General features: G+C 43.5%; 1 protein-coding gene across 10 annotated transcripts in view; it reads left to right on the plus strand.

Annotated features, from left to right (window-relative positions):
* LOC143275607 (monocarboxylate transporter 9-like) overlaps positions 1-22,500 on the plus strand; it is a 42,886-nt gene that overhangs the window by 537 nt on the left and 19,849 nt on the right. The window contains exons 1-3 of one of the 10 annotated variants that reach the window (XM_076579843.1): positions 1,047-1,375; positions 16,769-16,887; positions 17,889-18,125. In XM_076579843.1, coding sequence (XP_076435958.1) covers positions 17,930-18,125 — 196 coding nt within the window. In that variant the 5' untranslated portion in view covers positions 1,047-1,375; positions 16,769-16,887; positions 17,889-17,929. Of the gene's footprint in view, positions 1-1,046; positions 1,376-9,759; positions 9,887-12,233; positions 12,261-16,617; positions 16,888-17,880; positions 18,126-22,500 lie in introns of those variants that run through there. The other 9 variants (XM_076579842.1, XM_076579837.1, XM_076579844.1 and 6 more) reach the window with 9 other exon arrangements.

The following is a 22,500-nucleotide window of genomic DNA, read 5'->3' on the forward strand; positions in this document are numbered from 1 at the left end:
TTGTTGTTGTTTTTTGGGAGGGAGGAGGGGGGGGGGGGGGGGGGTGGGGTTTGGGGGGCGGGGAAGGGGGGGGGGATTATTGTTTTTTTTTTTTTTTAATCTGCTCACAGTTTGCGCGACTTTTTCAATAAAGCAAGAAGTTCTTATTTTGTTCAAGTTCGTGCTGCCTTCATTTTGGTATCCATCGTATTTATTTCAAACTATGTCAGTGTAAAAATGTGAAGTATGTGGAGTGAAGGCCTAGAGGTAACGCGTCCGTCTCCAATGAGAAGATGTACGCTGATTGTTTGATCAAGGGAGGCAAACCCCTCATGAACACACGTGCGATATGATGCCCTCATGATCCAACAAAGGAATCATTATAATCTTCTTTTTTTTTTAAATCGTCTTTTCAAAGTAGATTACCTGGCAAAAAAAAAAAAAAAAAAAAAAAGAAAAAGAAAAAAAAGACACTAACTTTAACCTTTGACTACCAAATTTACATCGCATTCTATTCTGGTTAAAATGAAGCATTATACTATGTATAATATACTACAGCCTGCATAAACCAGTCTTTTTTTCTGCGTATATACACTCGCTTCACACAGCCTGCATAAACCAGACTTTTATCTGCTTCTATATATATATATATATATATATATATATATACACTTCACACAGCCGCCTGCATAAACCAGACTTTTATCTGCTTCTACACACACACACACACACACACTTCACTTTTATCTGCTTATATGTATATACACACACTCCACACAGCCTGCTCAGACCAGTCTTTTATCTGCTTCTATATATATATATATATGTATGTATCTACACACACTTCTCACAACCTGCTTAAACCAGTCTTTTATCTGTTTCTATGTATATAAACACACTTCTCGCAACCTGCATAATTAAGACCACAGCCACGAACAACTTGACTTGAATGGGCGTCACGCCGATAGGTAGTTAAACTCAACTCTACCAACCTGCATAAACCAGTCTTTTTTCATCCCACAGTCGTTTCGCCGGCTGCCTGTGCTGTGTCGCCGTGCGGGTGGAGTGTGGTGGCATGCAGTGCTTTTACCCGCAATGCTTTTCCGCTTGTGCACAAAGAGTGGTGCACCCCCACCCCACCACCCCAAAAGGAGTTACCCTGACTCTTTGTGGAGCAAGAAAAAAAAAAACGTGAAAGGAACGCGCGACCTTGTGATATAGAAAAGAAAGGTGGAGAAAAAGGTCTAGTGAAGAGGGAGAGAAAATATCGGCGGCTGAGCCGTGTTTCGAACCAGCGCGCTCAGATTCTCTCACGATTTCCTAGGCGAACCCGTTACCTCTAGGCCATCACTCCACTGATCAACAGTCTCCATCCAGTAAATCCTTCATTTGTAAGGTTAGTTTTCTACGAAGTTACATTTAGCGCCTTTTGGTAATGTCGACCCCGTGGGAAGAAAACAAAAACGACTAAAAGGTCACTGAACTTATCATACTCCCAGGTTTGACTTATCCTATGAAAGGGTGATTTTTTTTTCTGAAATAAGGTCCATTTATCTCACTGAGGTACATATGTCAGTCGACCAATTTCTGGCAGAAAGTTGACAAATCCAAAGAATGGAAAGTCAAATAGTAAAGAGTGGTAACTCTCTCCATTCACAAGGTACACAACTTCAAGTCAGTGCTACCGATTCAGCTAGCACACAAGTAAATAGAAGGAACATTGGAACAAACCCAGACACTTTCTCTGTCTTTGCTGCTGTGTGCACATGTCAGATGATCGGTATAAGGACAGGCCCGACGCTTTCTTTTTGAGGAAGTGTCTGGGTTTGTTCCAATGTACCTTCTATTTACCTGCGTTAGCGACAGCTGAATCGGTAGCGTCAGCAGCACTGACTTGAAGTTGTGTACCTTCTTTCTTCTGCTTTCCGTTACACGACCAACATCGACTTGCCGATGACTCTGTCGTGGTTCATGCATGCTGGGTATTTTCGTGTCTCCATAACCCACCGATCACTGACATGGGTTACAGGATCTTTAACGTGCGTATTTGATCTTCTGCGTGCTTATACACACGAAGGGGGTTCAGGCACTAGCAGGTCTGCACATAATGTTGACCTGGGAGATTGGAAAAATCTCCACCCTTTACCCACCAGGCGCCGTTACCGTGATTCGAACCCGGGACCCTCAGATTGACAGTCCAACGCTTTAACCATTCGGCTATTGCGCCCGTCTTGTGAATTGAGAGAGTTACCACTCTTTACTATTTGTTAATCATTTCATCTCCATGTCTAATTGTTTGTTTATTTCCTATGGAAAGTCAGTTTTTTTCCTTTTTTTTTCAACACTAAGACTACAAATCGGTCCCTTCTTTTGTGTTACTTTAAACCGATATGACGGATTATACTAAGTTCTGCATATTTAATGTACTGGTACATGATGAGTGTTAGACACCATTTGGTGATTGCGTTTTTGTTGTTGTTGTTTGATTTACGAGTGTTTATTTAGCTTGTGAACTTCAGCTACATACATGTCGTTGATATGGATGATTCAAATTTGGGTTTGGGGCTTCGGATAGTTTCATAGTTTTCCAGGGTTGTTTCCCTTCGATCATTTGTTCATGCTTTTACTGTATGTGTGTAGTAGTAGTCTTCAGTTTCACGTCTTCCACTTTAAAGTCTTAACTCCCGAGAGCAAGGTTTCGGTTGCGCCCCTTTTCTCTGCATTCAAATTTTGTATTACGTGTAGCTGACACATTTTGTACTTTCCAAAGTCAATTCAGGTCTAGATTGGAAGCTGCTAGGCAAATCTCGCTCTCTGCCATAAATGAAGCCAAACCGTAGCTTTATTAGGCTTTTATTTTGAATAAACCTTCACCGACGTCACAGTGTCAGACTCTGGTGAGAAACTGGCTTGATTCAAATCGCCCGCCATTTATAGTCCGGTTCAGGCTTTAAACGGAAAAAAGGCTGGGGGGTGGAGGGCGGGGCGTGGTGGAGGGAACGGTATTGGGCAGAGGGTGAAAAATGGTGTATGTGCGTGTGTGCGCATGTGTGTGTGTGGTGAGGAAAGATACAGAGCACTGGAAAAAAAATAAATAAAGCATTAAAACGGGAGACATAGGCACAATATAGAAGGAAACGCTAACATCAAACAACTGTAACAACTATAACAAAATGTTCAATTGGACTATGCAGCAAACCTTCTGCAATAGCAGATAACATCTTGAAATTGTGTGTGTGCATTGCCCCTTCCCCTCCCGACTAATATAACCCGAAAGAAATGGCTGGGGGAAGCTGCCAACTTGGCACGGCTAGCTTTGTTTTTTTTTGAGCCACAGTATACACGTACTGCGCCATATCTTCTTTCTTCTGCGTTCGTGGGCTGCAGCTCCCACGTTCAGTCGTATGTACACGAGTGGGCTTTTACGTGTATGACCGTTTTTACTCCGCCATGTAGGCAGCCATACTCCGTTTTCGGGAGTGTGCATGCTGGGTAGGTTCTTGTTTCCACAACCCACCGAGCACCGCTCACATGGATTACAGGATCTTTAACGTGCCGTATTTGATCTTCTGCTTGCGTATACACACCAAGGGGGCTCAGGCACTAAGCAGGTCTGCACATATGTTGACCTGAGAGATCGGAAAAATCTCCACCCTTTACCCACCAGGCGCCGTTACCGAGATTGGAACCCGGGACCCTCAGATTGAAAGTCCAACGCTTTAACCACTCGGCTATTGCGCCCGTCTAGCGCCGTATCAATCTGTTCAACATGCACCTAATGTGAGGCCCGGCCGAGGAGTGGGGTACGTGGGGGGTTGGAGACTGTAGGGAAAAAAAAAGAAAAAAAGAAAGCCCCTGTGTATATATTTACACGCTTACTTTCCTCTGCTATCGATCCGAGCGAGTTTATTTTTAGCTCTCGTGTGTGTGTGTGTCCCCCCCCGCCCCCCCCCCAACGTGAATCTGTGTAATAACCCGCGGTGTTTCGGTTTGTGTGTGTGTGTGTGTGTGTGTGTGTGTGTGTGTGTGTGTGTGTGTGTGTGTATTTTGTAGTAATCATCCACTGCACAAATTAGAATGAAAGGAAATACTTGAAACGTGTGTGTGTGTGTGTGTCTGTGCTTTGAAGTAATCCTCTATGCACCAATAGGAGTGAAAGGATAATGATACTTGAAACGTGTGTGTGTGTGTGTGTGTGTGTGTGTGTGTGTGTGTGTGTGTGTGTGTCTGTGCTTTGAAGTAATCCTCTATGCACCAGTAGGAGTGAAATAATAATAAGACTTGAAACGTGTGTGTGTGTGTGTGTGTGTGTGTGTGTGTGTGTGTGTGTGTGTGTGTGTGTGTGTGTGTGTGTGTGCTTTGAAGTAATCATCTATGCACCAATAGGAGTGAAATAATAATAAGACTTGAAACGTGTGTGTGTGTGTGTGTGTGTGTGTGTGTGTGTGTGTGTGTGTGTGTGTGTGTGTGTCCATGGTGAATTATAACGGATTCACTTTTCAGTTTCTGGAAATACTTTGTCAGTACAAAATCTGGATTAATTAAACGTTGAAAAATAAATTTTGTACGTTAGCGCCGACATATTGGAGGGAAACTTTAATGAGGAATAAATTTTAAAAAAATGTGGTCGATGTATGCGAGGGTCAACAACATGAAGTCGAGTTAAGCGAGGAAAATCTATTGAGATATTCATAAAAAAGGCTGCAGGCCGAGGCCAAGGCACTGTGTTGACTTACCCGATGAGACACACTTTAACCCATTGACTGCTATGCTGAACATTGGTGAAATGAGATCGTACGTGTGGCTTGAATTTGAACTGCTTTAGGCCTAACTACGCTTTGTGTATACAGAAGTGTTGTGACTGATAATGCTAAACAAAAGTAATTTTGTCCCAAGAGGTCAAAAACCGTATAAAGAACAGTTTGGCTGACATCCAGCTTTGTAATATCAACCTTATCTCAGTGAGATGTCAGCCCTTTACTAACGCACATACACGTCAGCAGCAATTAATCGATTATTCCAGGCAGTAACTGATTGAAACACGGCCTTTATTTATTTATATTTTTTTTTATACCAGGGAGTCCGTTTGTTGAGGAAGTGGGGAATCTGGGTGGAAATCGTGAGGTTGCATGCTTAACTGTATGCGTACTGGACAATGTGCCCCCCCCCCCCCAAGACCTGAACAAGTTAACCCGAATTATACGCTGTACGTCGTCCCAACGTGTTTTTACTTAGACTGCGATGCTTACGCTATGATGGTGATTATGCGAGGTCTTTTTCTCCACCATCTTAGTTATTGTACACCCTTTCACCAGGCTCCTTCCCCGTTATTCACAACTTCACGACAGCCCGTTTTCCGGTCTAATGGGCGCAGTCATAGCTGTTACTATAAATTCAGTCATGCAGTCAGCTTCCGCTTTTGTATTGAAAGCATGGGTGGAGAGATGAAGAATTAGGGCAGTGGTTTTTTTTTTTTTTTTTTTTTTTTCTGTTCGATACTGGAGTGATGGCCTAGAGGTAACGCGTCCGCCTAGGAAGCGAGAGAATTTGAGCGCGCTGGTTCGAATCACGGCTCAGCCTCCGATATTTTTTTCTCCCCCTCCACTAGACCTTGAGTGGTGGTCTGGACGCTAATCATTCGGATGAGACGATGTGCAGCATGCACTTAGCGCACGTAAAAGAACCCACGGCAACAAAGGGGATGTTCCTGGCAAAATTCTGTAGGAAAATCCACTACGATAGGAAAAACAAATAAAAGTGCACGCAGGAAAAAAAAAAAAAAAAAAAATGGGTGGCGCTGTAGTATAGCGACGCGCTCTCCCTGGGGAGAGCAGCCCGAATTTCACACAGAGAAATCTGTTGTGATAAAAAAGAAACACAAATACAAATACAAATACTGGGTTGTTCCAACAGTCAGAGAAAGCTGAACGAAATTCTCAACAGGCACCACCGAAGTGACTCAGCAGCAAGTGCAGGGTCTCCTCTGGTGTGTGGCCTCCTGGTGACCTAACATCGATGGTCCCCTGCGGACTGCCGACGCTGGAACTGTGACGGACGAACCCGGGTGTGGCCGTGTATGGGGGGGAATCTAAATGAGCGGCGTGGGAGTAATGCCACTGAAATGGTACAGATGATGGGGCAGCAACAAACAAACAAAACAAAAAAAAAAAAAAAAAAAAAATCATAACAGGCTATGTTATGATCATAATCCTCCCTTGAAGTGAAACTGTGGGTGCGAACCTCCATATCGCTTGTATGCGGCGCCGAAAGATCCTGATATTCGTCGACAATGGATCGCTGTTCTTCGTCCGGGAAGAATCCATCCTCCTGCACAATTGCTTGCTTGCTCGTATCACTTCTGCCAACAGAAGAAAATCCCCTGCCAGAACTGTGTGAGAGATTTGTCACGCTGGTTCTAAATGATGAAACAGCTGTTCCTTTTTTTTTTTTTTTCTTTTTTTAAAAAAAATAGGTTTAAACCTTGTGTCTCTTCTTTTAACTCTCTCCATACGAAATAAGGGAAATTACTCTGTAATTAATGCTAGGGGACTTAGTTTGCTTTAAACTGATCTTTCTAATCTTAAACATTACATTACTAGCATTAATTACAGAGCAATTTCCCTTATTTTACTGTCTGCACCAAAACGTTTGCAATAAACAAAACTTCCATGCTTAGCAAAAGAAGTTCCTGTTTGAACAAAAAATGATAATAATGACAGATCTTTTGTTGGGTCGAATATCAGATCAAAGTGCCAAGTTTAGAGAATACAAAAAATATAAATATAACAGTAAATGCAGTTTGCATATAATTAGGCTTCATTTTTTAATTTTTTGTGCCCATCCCAGAGGTGCAATATTGTTTTAAGCAAGATGACTGGAAAGAACTGAATTTTTCCTATCTTTATGCCAAATTTGGTGTCAACTGACAAAGTATTTGCAGAGAAAATGTCAATGTTAAAGTTTACCACGGACACACACACACACACACACACACACAGACAACCGAACACCGGGTTAAAACATAGACTCACTTTGTATCGGTGTAAAATTAACAATGGCGTCGGCAGAAGATATTATTTTGTCAATTCAAAGAGGGATAATTTTCCGCCCGGCACGTGCAAACTGTGCCTGCTGCAAACAGCGTTGCGTTAGTGTTGTCAGCGTGGCTGTGTCACTGTCAGTCAGAAAGTTGAACCCAGGCCCCGTCAATTAACCAGCCTTTGAGAAGAGAAAGAACAGGAAAAAAGAATTCAAGGACGATGACTAATGTTAATAATAATAATAATAATAATGGATGCTTATATAGCGCACTATCCAGAAATCTGCTCTGGGTGCTTTACAAAGACACCTTTGTTAATTAACTTAACACATTACGTCCATGTTATATACACATAGACGCACCATCAAAATGTGACTACGCGCACACACACACACACACACACACACACACAGAATGCATACATACATGTGTACCTAACAGCTATCCTCAAGACATGCGCACACATAGGCGAGCACGAACTTACAGCGCGCGCGTACACACACACACACACACACACACACAACACACATTCATATACATGCATGTAGTTATGTATGCATTGTGTAGAAACCATCAACACACAGTCTATTGCTAAAGAAAGAAGTATTAGTATCAGTAGCTCAAGGAGGCGTCACAGTCACTGCGTTCGGACAAATCCATATACGCTACACCACATCTGCCATGCAGCCTGACCCAACGCGCTTTGTCAGGCCTTGAGCAAAAAAAAAAAAGATAATAAATAAATAAATAAAATAAGATAGAAATAACTGAAAATAAGTAAATGAATAAAATAACAATAAAAGTTAATGATAAATAAATAAATAGATGGAAAAAATATAAATAAATAAATAATAGATAAATACATAAAATAAGAACTACTAATAATAATATTTATAAGGCGCAAAAACTTGAAGAAGTCAACTATAAGCGTACAAAAATAAAATAAAATAAAAAATAAATATATATAGAAAAAAAGAAGGAAACAAGAGAGATGGTGACAATAAATGCAACGGCAAAGAACCCCCCCCCCCCCCCCCCCCCCAAAAAAAAAAAAAATCATCAAAAATGGGTTGTGTGACAACACGACAAAGATGATGATGATGATGATGGATAAACTATGTTTTTGTCGAATTTGTCTTTTCTCTGTTCCCAAATATATATATATATATATATATTCATTTATGTCGTCGTGTCAATTGGCCATGTGCTATAAAAATGGGGAAAAAAAAAGTTTGACAAAAAAAAAAAAAAAAAAAAAAAAAAAAGATGATGGATAAACGTAACCAGCCAAGGGACTGCCCGCATTCACTACAAAGTTGCATTTTGGGTGCTGTCCCTTAGTTTCTGAGAGCAGTGATTCAAACCTACACACACCCCCACGACAACTCCATTCCGATCATCTTCCGATTCACCGGCATCACGGCGGTTACTTGCTACCCCCCGTGTTGAAACCCGATCCTTCGGTGATTCTTTTTTTTTTTTTTTTCTTATTCAGCTCCATCTGTGTGGAAAAGTTTACCTCACGATCTTCGCCACTCTCCCTCAATTCAATCTTTTAAAACTGACAAAAAAAAACAACCCCCCAAAAAACCCAACAAAACCCCCACATCTTTTTGAACTTGCCTGTCCATTGATCTTCCATATCTTTTCAGTTATAAGCCATGCAAATTCTCTCTCTCTTTCTCTGTGTGTGTGTGTGTGTGTGTGTGTGTGTGTGTGTGTGTGTGTGTGTGTGTGATCCTTTTTTCATATTTTTCCTTATGTGAGTTCATGCATGCTTACGCGCGCGCGTGTGTGTGTGTGTAAGGTGTGCGTGCGTGCGTGCGTGTATGTGTGTGTGTGTGTGTGTGTGTGTGTGTGTTAAACGTTTATCATAAAGCGCTCTGAGCTCGTATTCAGTTGCAGTGTCAGATGTGGCAACAGATGTCAGCCAGCTGTATGTTGATTGAATCAGCAAAGAGGCCGGGGCAGAAAAAAAAAGAAAAAAAAAAAGAAAAAGAAAAAAGAAAAAAAAAGAAAAAAAAGAAAAAAAAAAGAAAAAGAAAAAAAAAGAAAAAGAAAAAAAGCAAAAAAAAAAAAAAAAAAAAGCAATTAAAATAAAAAATAAAAAAATTCGTCAGCAGTACAAGGTCTAAAAGAGGAGACCAGCGGGCGTACGAAAGTGATTGAATCGACTTCTAGTTGTATTGTATTGTATTGCATTGTATTGAACTGAATTGAATTGAATTGAATTGAATTGAATTCTATTGTATTACTCTCTTTTGTCACAACAGACTTCTCTGTGTGAAATTCGGGTTTGCTTTACCCTGGGAGAGCGCGTCGCTACACTGAGAGCGCCCCCCCTCCCCCCCCCACCCCCACTTTTTTGTGTGTGTGTGTGTGTGTGTGGTTTTATTTTTTGGGTGTTTTTTTTATAATTTTTTTTTACCTGCTTGCAGGTGTGTGGTGTTTTTTGTTGTTGTTGTTGTTGTTTTTGTTTGTTTGTTTTTGTTGTTGTAGGGTTTTTTTTGTTTTTTTTTTTTGGGGGGGGGGGTTGTTTGTTTTGGGGGAGCGGGGAGGTGGGGGGGTTCCTTTTTTTTCCTATCGAAAACTTGAAGACTTGAAGAGTTTCCAAGAAAAGATAACCTCAGTGAGACTGTTTGGTGAAAGAGAAGACCATGACATGTGTGTTGCTGCCGTGTGTATATACAGTGTGAACATCCTGAACAGTGCGCATGACACGCGGGGAACGTGGTGAAAGTGAAAGACACTGTTAGAATTCCCGGTCGTGTGTTCCAAGTCGAAGCAGAAGTGCTGTGCCCGGCAGGTGCTGGAAACCGTTCAGCCCGATGCTCTTCGGATGCGCGGAGAAAGTTGACCGTCTATGAGGTACTAGTGTCTATGTGTGAGTGAAAGTCACTGTTAGAACGCACCATGTCAGTATACAAAACCCATACTTTTCTGGACAGATTCTTGACTTGACTTGACTTGTTCAACGATTGAGGCTTATTTGCCTGTTCGTTGTTCCTACGACTTTGTGGTTTGGTCACTGGTTTGTGAGTCCATTACTCTAGACAGGAAGGGGAGAACTTAGCTGGATGGTTCTCCCAATATTTGTCTAGCCTTGTCTTGAAGGAGTTCAGGGAAGGGGCGGTGACAACACTGTCTGGCAAGCTGTTCCATCCGGCAACTACCCTGTTTGAGAAGAAGTTGCCTCTGATATCCAGGCGAAATCTGGATTTCGTCAGCTTGAAGGGGTTGCCTCGGAGGTCTCTTCTGCTATTGTCGGCAAGCTCGAATTTGGGATTGTCTACATTGTAGAAGGCGTGCAGGTATTTGTAGACCTCAATCATGTCCCCTCTGAGACGCCTGTGTTCCAGTGATGGTAGATGAAGGGCCCTCAGTCTTTCTGGGTACGGTTTGTCCTTCATTGACGCCAGCAATCGTGTTGCCCTTCTCTGAACGTCTTCCAGTTCGGCGCTGAGGGTTTTCTGGTAAGGCTGCCAGACTGCATGTCCATACTCCAGGATTGGTCACACCATGCTTTTGAAAAGCATGACAAATGTCTCCTCTGTCAGGTGGTCGAAGGATCTCCGTATCACTCCTAATGTTCGGTTTGCTTTGGATGTGCACTGAGCGATATGCTGCTTAAATTTGAGCTTGTTGTCAATGACGACCCCAAGATCTTTTTCTGTTTCGCTTTCTGTCAATACAACAGTGCAATCCTTTCCATCCCCGCTCTTTCTTGTCATGTGGTACTTCGCCTCTGACTTTCTGTTACCCAGCTTGAGTACACTGCATTTTTGTGGGTGGAACTTCAGCAGCCATTTTTGTGACCAGTCTTCCAGTTTGCCCAGGTCATCTTGCAGGAGCTCTGTGGCACCCTCCTCGTCACTTCTTGTGTACACTTTTGTGTCATCCGCAAACATTTTTACGGATGAACTGATGCCTTGTGGTAGGTCGTTGATGAAGATGACGAAGAGGAGGGGACCAAGCACGCTCCCCTGAGGAATGCCACTTGAGACGTTTGCCTCCCTGGAGTATGAGCCGTTGACGACTACTCGTTGGCGCCTGTTCCTCAGGAAAGCGTCTATCCACCCCAGAACCTTGCCTGTAATACCATGGGCAGTTGCCTTCAGAAGAAGCCTGCGATGAGGGACAGTGTCGAAAGCTTTCTGGGAGTCCATGTATACTGCATCCACACTCCCTCCATCATCCAGTATGCTTATCCATTCGTCCAGTACCTCTAGCAACTGCGTGGTGCATGATCTTCCCGAAACCGTTCTGGAAGGAAAATAAACAGCTTATTGAATTCTGATAGTAAGTTCGTTTAACAAAAATGATTGTGCATACACATATGTCCAAAGATTGCAACTCCAAATACACATAGTTCTTTTCCTTAGGATTTTTTTTCAAACAGAAAAGTATTGATTAGTAGTCACAAACAAATGGCACAGAGACACTCTTGCCTCGATTTAGAAATCGTAGTTTAGGCCTCAGTGTAAATAAAAGTTGGTTTGATATTAACGCATCAGAACCGGGTAATATTTGTCCGATATGTATTGTAGAAAACTCTATGGAAGACGAAGTACCTTTTTAATTTATACGCAAAGCATGTCATGATTTCAGAAAGGAAAATAAACTGTTTCAGCTGGATATTTGGCACACACACACACACACACACACACACACACACACACGTACACACACACACACACACACACGTACACACACGCACACACACACACATGTACACACACACACACACACACGAAAAAAAAAAACCCAAAAAAACCCAACCCATCTGCTATCTTCCGAAGACGGGATTGTTCTTAAATCTCTTGTGAATTTTGATTTGCTGATGCCACTCAAGTTAGGAAGCAACAAAACTTTTATATAGGTCACTGAATATCCCCATGATATTTATGAAAGTCAAAAGTCGTCAACTTGGTTTGAACTGCTCGATGGATATTGTTATCTGAAACAGTCTATAACTATTATATTTTGAACTGTGTAGCCGGCATCTTGTGCGCGTGTTAGGTGGACGTCCGGGCACGCACGCGCGCGCGGACGGAAGTAATGAACGTGTTGTGTGTGAATAGACTATATATATATACAGACGGGCGCGCAGTGTGAGAAAATCTGGCGTGTGTGCGTATGAGTCGGGATGTGTTTGCGCGCTCAAGAAACGATAACTGTTTACCCTGTGGCAAGCGCGAGCCGGGAATAACTCTGATTTCGGTGCATTCGCACTTCAGGGGAGGTGAGAACTATGATACAATATTTTGCGTACCTGACCTTTTTATTTATTTTGAATGGTTCAGGTCATTCTTGCTCCAGTTATTATTATTTTTTATTTGATTTTGTGTTGTTATAAATATCTCTGTTTGACACTTTCGTCTGAACTGAAAATACGTGCACCCCCTTGACATGAGAATTTTGCGGTTCAGAAGGTAAGCGTCTAGTGTCTCTCTCTCTCTGTGTGTGTGTGTGTGTGTGTGTGTGTGTGTGGAGGAGAGGTACGTGGTGGGTTGGGGGGAGAGGAGGGGCGGGCTTGATAGAGCGACGAAGTTTCATGGTGTGTTCTACATTTCAAGTCATGGGTTTTTGTCAGTGCTCTAGATTATGCCGGCGGAAGAGCTGTGTCTCACAAAGGCTAATAGTCACGTGTACGTGTCGCCGGTTAATTGTCTGTCGCCTGCTCGGATTGTCGCCGCTGGCTGCATATTTGGGGTATTATACTAATGGCCTGCACTTATCAGAGCTGCTGTCCTCCGTTCGCTTGTAACGGGCTGAATTTTTACTCTGCGTATGTGTGTGTGTGTGTGTGTGTGTGTGTGTGTGTGTGTGTGTGTGTGTGTGTGTGTGAGGCCAACAGGACTGCTGCAGCTGTTCAGAAGAGGCAGGCCAGAAAGTCACGGGCAAACAAGCTCCCTGACAATGATATGCCTGTCTTTGTCTGCCCCAACTGTCAGCGAACATTTCGTGCGCAGATTGGACTATTCAGCCATCTGCGCACTCACAGATAGATTCATGAGCATCCTCCCCCACCACCACCCACCCCCCACCACCACCCTCCCCCCATCCCCCAGCTGGATGACAACGATGGTCATCATCGATCTCGATGGACACACTACTATGTGTGTGTGTGTGTGTGTGTGTGTGTGTGTATGTGTGTGTGTGTGTGTGTGTTTGTTTGTGTGAATCACTGAGCAGAATAGGAATGAGTCAGTGGCAGCCGCGGTAATAATAAACATGTCGTTATCTTATTTAAGAGAGGCTGGCAGCGTACATACACACACACACACACACACACACACACACACACACACACACACACATATATATATATATATATATATATATATATATATATATATATATATATATATATATATTTCACTGCTGGACAGTAGTAGAGTGTAGACATACATTTTCAGCAACATAATCATTGTTCAGAAATAAGCTGCAACAGCAGGGATGGGAAAGAGTGCTTCTTGTTTAAAAAGCAAACAGGCAAACGAGTTTTTATTTTTGACATTCTCTCTCTCTCTCTCTCTCTCTCTCTCTCTCTCTCTCTCTCTCTCTCTCTCTCTCTGTCTGTCTGTCTGTCAGTCTTAGTGTGAGTGGGGAGGGAGGGGCGGGGGGGGGGGGCTGTCAGTGTGTGTGTGCGCGCGTGTGTGTGTGCGCTCGCGCGCGCGCGCGTGTATATGTGTGTGTGTGTGTGTGTAGGGGGTGTGGTCGGGAGGGGGAGGGGGTGGGGGGGTGGGGGGGGGGGGTCGGGGCGTTGTCTTCTTCATTATGTATACCCTTCTGCATGAATACCTTTTTAATCCTTGAATAAAAACGTTTTGAGTTCTGAGTTTCTCTCTCTCTCTCTCTCTCTCTCTCTCTCTCTCTCTCTCTCTCTCTCTCTCTCTCTCTCTGTGTCTATATGTGTGTATGTGTGTGTGTGTGTGTGTGTGTGTGTCCATGACACTGGTCTCTTATTTTCGATATTCTGTGTGTCCCAACTGTATGTATACATGGATGTACCTCCTTTGCGAACAGGCCGGTGGCCTTGCAGTAAAATATTTCCGAGTCTCTCCCTCTCTCTCTCTCTCTCCCTCCCCCCCCCCCTCCCCCCCCCTCTTTCTTCCCCCTCTACCTCTCTCTCTCTCTCCCTCCCAGCCTGTGACAGTCTCATTATTATTGACAATAATGATCGTGTCATGTTAGATTGTACAACATTGAAAACAAAACAAAACCAAAGCCATGGGCCCCATATGTCTGTGACATCGCGTTGCTGTTACTCATGTTTGTTGTGTCGCATTGCTGAATGGGCTGAACAGCTAAATAGCAATAAAGTTCGTTCGTTCGTTCGTTCGTTCTCTCTCTCTCTCTCTCTCTCTCTCTCTCTCTCTCAGTCTTGACCATAATAATAACGATAACAATGATAACGACAAACAACAACAACAACAATAATAATAATACTGTTAATGATGTTGATTAATGATACTAACGATCATAGTTAAAGCAACAAATAGTTGTCTTAGACAAAAAAAAGTTCATGTACAGCAAAATCGTACGTTTAATTTAGTCGACAAAAGTCGTCCATCTATATAGGACTGAAGACAGGCAGACAAAGACCTGTGCAATAATGGGTGTAAATGGAGAGACTATGAAAGAAGACTTTAGAAATAAAAAGGTCAGAAAAAAAGAAGAAAAGAAAACGACAGAGAGAAAATAAGAAGGAAACAAAAAAAGACACACAGGAAACAAAGTAGAGTGGGGTGGGTGAGTAGGAGGGGGGGGGGGGGGGGGGGGGGGCAGGGGGTCTGAAGAAAGTGGGAAAAATAGGTTAGAGACCTCCACAAACAACAAAACAATCAAACAAGAAAATAACAAAAATCTGTGTATGTGTACGTGTGTGTGTGTTGGGGGGGAGGGGTTGTGTGTGTGTGTTGCGGGGGGGTGGGGGGGTTGTGTGTGTGCGTGTGCCATCATATTTATCTTTTTCTCTGTTTCCCCTTACATAATTATGTTTGATTTTATACTACAGCATGGTCAGTCTGGCTGCTTGGCGGCGTTGGTTGATGGCCTAGAGGTAACGCGTCCGCCTAGGAAGCGAGAGAATCTGAGGGCGCTGGTTCGAATCACGGCTCAGCCGCCGATATTTTCTCCCCCTCCACTAGACCTTGAGTGGTGGTCTGGACGCTAGTCATTCGGATGAGACGATAAACCGAGGTCCCGTGTGCAGCATGCACTTAGCGCACGTAAAAGAACCCACGGCAACAAAAGGGTTGTTCCTGGCAAAATTCTGTAGAAAAATCCTCTTCGACAGGAAAAACAAATAAAACTGCACGCAGGAAAAAATACAAAAAAAAAAAAAAAAAAAAATGGGTGGCGCTGTAGTGTAGCGACGCGCTCTCCCTGGGGAGAGCAGCCCGAATTTCACACACAGAAATCTGTTGTGATAAAAAGGAATACAAACACAAATTGCTGCAGGGAGGGTCATCCAAGGCCAGGGTCTTGTAGCATTGCTGACACGCTCGAGGTGTTTCGGCGGTAGCGTCTCAGCACAAATCTGGCTGCTCGTTGGTCTCTGGACTGCCTCGAGTAGATCAATGTCCTGTTGTTTGGTAGGGATCCGAGACTGATAGTGAACATTTGTATTTGCATTTCTTTTTATCACAACAGATTTCTCTGTGTGAAATTCGGGCTGCTGTCCCCCAGGGAGAGCGCGTCGCTACACTACAGCGCCCTCAGATTGACAGTCCAGCGCTTTAACCACTCGGCTATTGCGCCCGTCTGGCATGGCGTCAAATAGTAATAAGGACACGAAAGGGGAGGGGGCGAGGCCCGGCTACCACGGCGCAAGCAGCACTGAGACCGCCATCTTGCGAGAGGCAACTCCCGCGCGGCCTGCAGCGAACGCCGCCTCGATCTCCATCTCTGTGTCTCCTCCAATTAAAGCTGGCCTTCTTCTTCTGCGTTCCCCGTGATCATGGTCTCAGACTTGCAGTCCTATGCTGGAAATGAAGGTGATGGTCTTGATGAGGTCATCTTTGGTGCCCCAGAGCTTTTCTGCCAGTGTGGCTCCATATGCAAACTGCATTTACTGTTATATTTATATTTTTTGTATTCTCTAAACTTGGCACTTTGATCTGATATTCGACCCAACAACAAGAGCAGTCATTATTATCATTTTTTGTTCAAACAGGAACTTCTTTTGTGCTGAGCATGGAAGTTTTATTTATTTTGCAAACGTTTTGGTGCAAATAGTAAAAAAGGGAAATTACTCTGTAATTAATGCTAGGGGACTTAATTTGCTTTAAACTGATCTTTCTCATCTTATACATTACATTTTGAAAGTATACCCAATACATAAAAAGCTTGGATTTTTTTTTTTTTTAAGTGTATCACAAGTGAGTCTTGAAGGCCTTGCCTCTCTTGTTCAGTGATAGAATAGTCAGGTCCTGACTGTGATCACTCAACGGAAGGAAAGAAGGAAGGAAGGAAGAGAGATTGTCGCTGGCCACTATGTGGGGGCATGCTCATTTTATTATTGTGAGCTGTCCCCGTTTCGCTGATACTTACGTTTCATTCTGTGTGTGTGTGTGTGTGTGTTGAGTGTTCAAACCAGTTTGCGCTTCATTCTTTTATCAGTTAAAACAAACGAATTTTTGTTTTCTTTTGACAGATAAATTACGTGACACACTGGTAAACATTCCAGTGCTTATTCTATCATCTTAGGAAATAAAGAATCTTGTTTTGTCATTGTCTTGTCAGTCGTCCACGTGGCACCAAAAGGATTACTTGCTGCTGCCAAAACTGGAAATCACCGGTCAGTCACTTAGCAACGAAAACCACCACTATCCGTCATTGTTGAGACGAAACGCTGAGATCTGGTGAGTGTTCCTGTTTTGTTATTTCTGAGTGGATAATTTGTTCAAATTTCTACGGCGTTTTGTTTGTTTTGGGTGTGTGTGTTGCCTTTGTGTGTGTGTGTGTAATAGGCCACCGACAGTTAAAGGCCAGAACATCTCTCTCTCTCTCTCTCTGTCTGTCTGTCTGTCTGTCTCTCTCTCTCTCTCTCTCACACACACACACACACACACACACACACACACACACACACACATCTATATAGGTCAGTAGGTTCAAGAAGACAAACGTATAACTCAAGACAGAGCACACAGCCACACACGCGCGCGTGCGCACGCACACACACACACACACGCACACATACAAAGACGCGCACACGCATATACACCACATACGCACTCACACACACGCGCAGGCACACACATACACACACACTGACATGCACACAAATACACACGCGCGCGCTCGCACGCACGCACGCACATACACACACACACGCACGCGCATGCATGGGCGTCCGCACGCATATGCTCACATTCACTCTCTCTCTCTGTCTCTGCCTTTCTGTCTCTGTCTGTCTGTCTGTCTCTCTAAGACAAGGATATTTTATTGCACCAATGATCAAAGACATAATGGACTGACCGACTGACACAGGGCCCAGCATGAGCCATGATGGGGTGAGGTCATTCAGGGTACTTGCCGCGCGGGGGCAAGTCGACCCCATTTTATCAATCAGCAGTAAACGATTCACAAGAACGCTGAGATCTTCTGTTTCTTTGCCCCACTTTGCAACCGCCCCCCTCCTCCCCCACCCTCGCCCCCCCCCCCCCCCCCTCCTCGCCCCCGTACCCCTCCTCCACCGCCACCCCCAACCACGCCCCACCCACCAAAAAAACCAACAACATAATTTTTTTTTGTAAAATCACACACACACACACACACACACACACACACACACACACACAATTGCAATGTTGTCGAATCTTTTTTTTCTTCTTTTTCTTTTTCTTTTTCAGGCTTGCAGGTTTTGTCGCCCGGGGACGGAATGTCCAAATTTGGTACACAATGGCCAGACCACGTGATCAAGATGGCGGATGGTCCTGGGTGGTGCTGGGCGCGTGCTCTGTGTGCCTGATGGTGACGTCAGGCCTGGCCATCCTGGCTGGAATATTCCAGGCCGTCTTCCTGGAGGAGCTGGACGGAGGGCTGATCATCACCACCTGGATTACCTCCCTTTTCGTCTCCCTCACACAGCTGTCAGGTGTGTGTCTGTGTGTATGTGTGTGTGTGTGTGTGTCTGTATGTGTGTGTGTGTGTCTGTGTGTGTGTGTGTGTGTGTATGTGTGTGTGTGTGTGTGTCTCTCTCTGTGTGTGTGTGTGTATGTGTGTGTGTGTGTCTCTGTGTGTGTGTGTGTGTATGTGTGTGTGTGTGTGTCTGTGGTAAACTTTAACATTGACATTTTCTCTGCAAATACTTTGTCAGTTGACGACACCAAATTAGGCATAAAAATAGGAAAAAATTCAGTTCTTTCCAGTCATCTTGTTTAAAACAATATTGCACCTCTGGGATGGGCAAAAAAAAGAAAAGAAAAAAAAAGAAGCCTAATTATATGCAAACTGCATTTACTGTTATATTTATATTTTTTGTATTCTCTAAACTTGGCACTTTCATCTGATATTCTGACCCAACAACAAGAGCAGTCATTATTATCATTTTTTGTTCAAACAGGAACTTCTTTTGCTAAGCATGGAAGTTTTATTTATTTTGCAAACGTTTTGGTGCAGATAGTAAAGAAGGGAAATTACTCTGTAATTAATGCAAGGGGACTTAATTTGCTTTAAACTGATCTTTCTCATCTGAAACATTACATTTTGAAATTATACCCAATACATAAAAAGCTTGGATTTTTTTTTTTTTTAAGTGTATCACAAGTGAGTCTTGAAGGCCTTGCCTCTCATGTTTGTATTTGTACTTGTTGATAGAGCGGGTGCTTACGGAATGGATGTCAGCACAGAGAAATCCAAAAACCATGGTAAAACAGCGTGAACATGGCCCATGCCACTACTTTCATGAACGGAGAGCAACTGGAAGATGTCGGAAACTTCAAATATCTAGGAGCAACCCTGACAAAGGGTGGTAGCAGCAAAGCAGAAATGAGAAAAAATTCGCATTGGCACAGCCACCGCAGCCATGACCAAACTGAACCGAGTGTGGAAAAGTAACATCCGATTCTCCACAAAAATTCAAACTCTACAAAGCCCTGGTGGTCTCCATTGTACTGTAATTGAAATAGAGGTGTGTGGTTGTGTTGTGTTGTGTGTGTGTGTGTGTGTATGGGGGGGGGGGGGGGGGGGGTGGGGGGGGACGAGGGGGGAGAGGTGGTGGCGGGTGTTTGCACGCCCACACGCGCGAGCTTGTGTCTGTGTGTTGCGTGTGTGCGGGTGGGTGAGTTATTACGTGTGTGTGTGTGTGTGCGTGCGTGCGTGCATGCGTGTGTGTGTGTATGTGTGTGTGTTTTCTAATGTATAAATATGTGTGTGAGAAAAATGTATAAATATGTATGTGAGAGATTTTTTACACGGACTGTTTTATGAAGTTATGTTGCAGTTTGTTTACTCAGTTGTCCATCTGTTGTGCTTTTGTTGTTGTTGATGAGTTGTGTGTGTGTGTGTGTGTGTGTGTGTGTGTGTGTGTGTGTGTGTGTGCTAGTGTATGTGGGCGGGGTGGAGGTGTGAGTGTTTGTTTGTTTGTTTTTTTACAATACGTACATTTTTACATTTTCAGGTTTAATTTCTTAAATGTAATAATGTACATACGTTTTTACTAGAAATGTTTGATGAATATTGCTTTATCGTGTGATGTTGTAGCCTGTGTGTTTCATTCGTGTGTGTGTGTGTGTGTGTGTCTGAACATTTGTTTCATCTTTCTAGTTTTGATCTGTGTGTGTAATGTGGGGTGTTTCTTCGTGGAAATGCTTAGCAGGAACTTTTATTTTATTTTATTATATATATATATATATTTTTTTATTTATTTTTTTATGTCATGTCGCAGTAGTTTGCATTAGTTGATCGTGTGTGTTTTGTGCCTGTAGGTGCGTGTATGTGTGTGTGTCACTGAGTGAGTGCGTGAGTAATGTGTTTGGGTATGCGGCTTGTGTTCGTTGGTGCATGTGTGCGTGCGTGCGCGAGCGCGCGCGTGTGTGCGTGTATGTGTGTGTGTGCGCGCACGTTGTGTGTTTTGTGTGTTTGTATGTATGTATGTACCTACGTATATATGCATGCGTATATGTGCTTGTGTTCTTTCAATTTCAATTGTCTACTTTGTTGTTATCATTTTTTTTAAATACCTGTTGATGATTTATTTTAATTGTTCTCTCTCACCTATGTTTCAAATTATATGCATATGTTTGTGTGGGGATGTTTGAGTGAATGGTTTTTTTTTGTTTTTTTTTGTTTAGTGCTATTGTAAAGCGCATAGAGCTTCAAGAATATGCGCTATAGCAAGAAGTCTTAATAAATAAATAAATACTGTATGGTTGCGAGGCATGGACACTGACGGCCGAAACTGAAAGGAAGATTCAGGCCTTCGAGAACAAATGCCTGAGGAAGCTCCTTCAAATTTCCTGGATCGAGCACAGGACCAATGAATATGTACGGAGCAGAATTAAGAACCTTGCTGGACCTCAGGAACCTCTCCTTTCAACTGTGAAGAGACCCAAGCTGATATGGTTTAGGCACAACACTCGACACACCAGTCTGTCCAAAACAATCTTGCAAGGCACCATCGAGGGCGGGAGAAGAAGAGGAAGACAGCGGAAGAACTGGCATGAGAACATCAAACAATGGACCGGACTCCATACACGTGAGCTGCTGCCAGCGGTTGCTGACAGAGACAGATGGAGAAGGGAGGTTGCGTCTGCGGTCCTCAGGTTTCCCCCAACGACTACTCTGTAGTTATGGGCCTGAGGTGAGGTGGAGTTTATCACAACAGATGTCTTTGTGTGAAATTAGGGCTGTTCTCCCCAGGGAGAGCGCGTCGCTACACTACAGCGCCACCCTTTTTTTTTTTTTCTCCCTGTGTGCAGTTTTATTTGTTTTTCCTATCGAAGTGGATTTTTCTACTGAATTTTGCCAGGAACAACCCTTTTTGTTGCCGTGGGTTCTTTTACGTGCGCTAAGTGCATGTTGCGCACAAGGGACGTCGATTTATCGTCTCATCCGAATGACTAGCGTCCAGACCACCACTCAAGGTGTAGTGGAGGGGGAGAAGATATCGGCGGCTGAGCCGTGATTCGAACCAGCGCGCTCAGATTCTCTAGCTTCCTAGGCGGACGCGTTACCTCTAGGCGGGCCATCACTCCACTAATGAACCGACTCCATCCAGTATATCCTTCATGCTAGCACACGGCACCTCGGTTTATCGTCTTATCCGAATGACTAGCGTCCAGGCCACCACTCGAGGTCTAGTGGCAGGGGAGTGTGTGCGTACATTTGAGTGTGTGTGCATGTGTATACATGTTTATATGCATGTGGGAGGGAAATTGCCTCTGTGTGTGTGTGTGTGTGTGTGTGTGTGATTTAATCTTCTTCTCCTCTTCTTCTTCTTTGTTAGTGGGCTGCAACACTCACGTTCACTCGTATATGCGCGAGTGGGCTTTTACGTGTATGACCGTTTTTAACCCGCCATGTAGGCAGCCATACTCCGCTTTCGGGGTGTGCATGCTGGGTATGTTCTTGTTTCCATAACCCACCGAACGCTGACATGGATTACAGGATCTTTAACGTGCGTATTTGATCTTCTGCTTGCGTATACACACGAAGGGGGTTCAGGCACTAGCAGGTCTGCACATATGTTGACCTGGGAGATCGGAAAAATCTCCACCCTTTACCCACCAGGCACCGTCACCGTGATTCGAACCCGGGACCCTCAGATTGAAAGTCCAACGCTTTAACCACTCAGCTATTGCGCCCGTCTGTGTAATTTAATCAAAGAACGTGAATTATGTCATTACTAACAGTATTCGACATGACGTTATATGAAAGGACCACAATTCTTAATAAGACTTGGAAATGACAGTGCAGAATATACATACCTTCTGCTGTGAGCAAAGACACCAGTTCAGTTTATGGGTTAGAATGCGACTCATGTAAATGAGCGAGTGTGTGCGTGTGCGTGTGCATGTGTGTGCGCGCGAGCGCATGTGTGTGAGAGTATAGGTGGGTGTGCATGTGGAAAAAAAGAAGAAGAAAAAGGTGTATGATGTCATAACAGACGTAGTTTACATGTGACGCAAGTTTTTAGAAATAGCTGGGGCAGGAGGAAGGGATTTACAATCTGAACGATACTCTCTCTCTCTCTCTCTCTCTCTCTCTGTGTGTGTGTGTGTGAATAGAATAGAATAGATTTTATTGTCATGAAACCGTAAGGTTTACAAGACACAAGTGCAATGGTAAATGAATGAATGAATGAAAAACACACAATTAATCAATCAGTTAATACAGTAAATTGCAGCAGCATTCATAAACAAATTTTCCTAATCTTGTTTGTATATATTCATCATCTGTTAGCATCACCTGACTGGGAATATTTCCTGTGTTATTCGAATTTTGAATATCATTTAAAAATTGTTGCCTTA

This window comes from Babylonia areolata, chromosome 30 (assembly GCF_041734735.1).
Source record: "Babylonia areolata isolate BAREFJ2019XMU chromosome 30, ASM4173473v1, whole genome shotgun sequence".
Taxonomy (NCBI): Eukaryota; Metazoa; Mollusca; class Gastropoda; order Neogastropoda; family Buccinidae; genus Babylonia; species Babylonia areolata.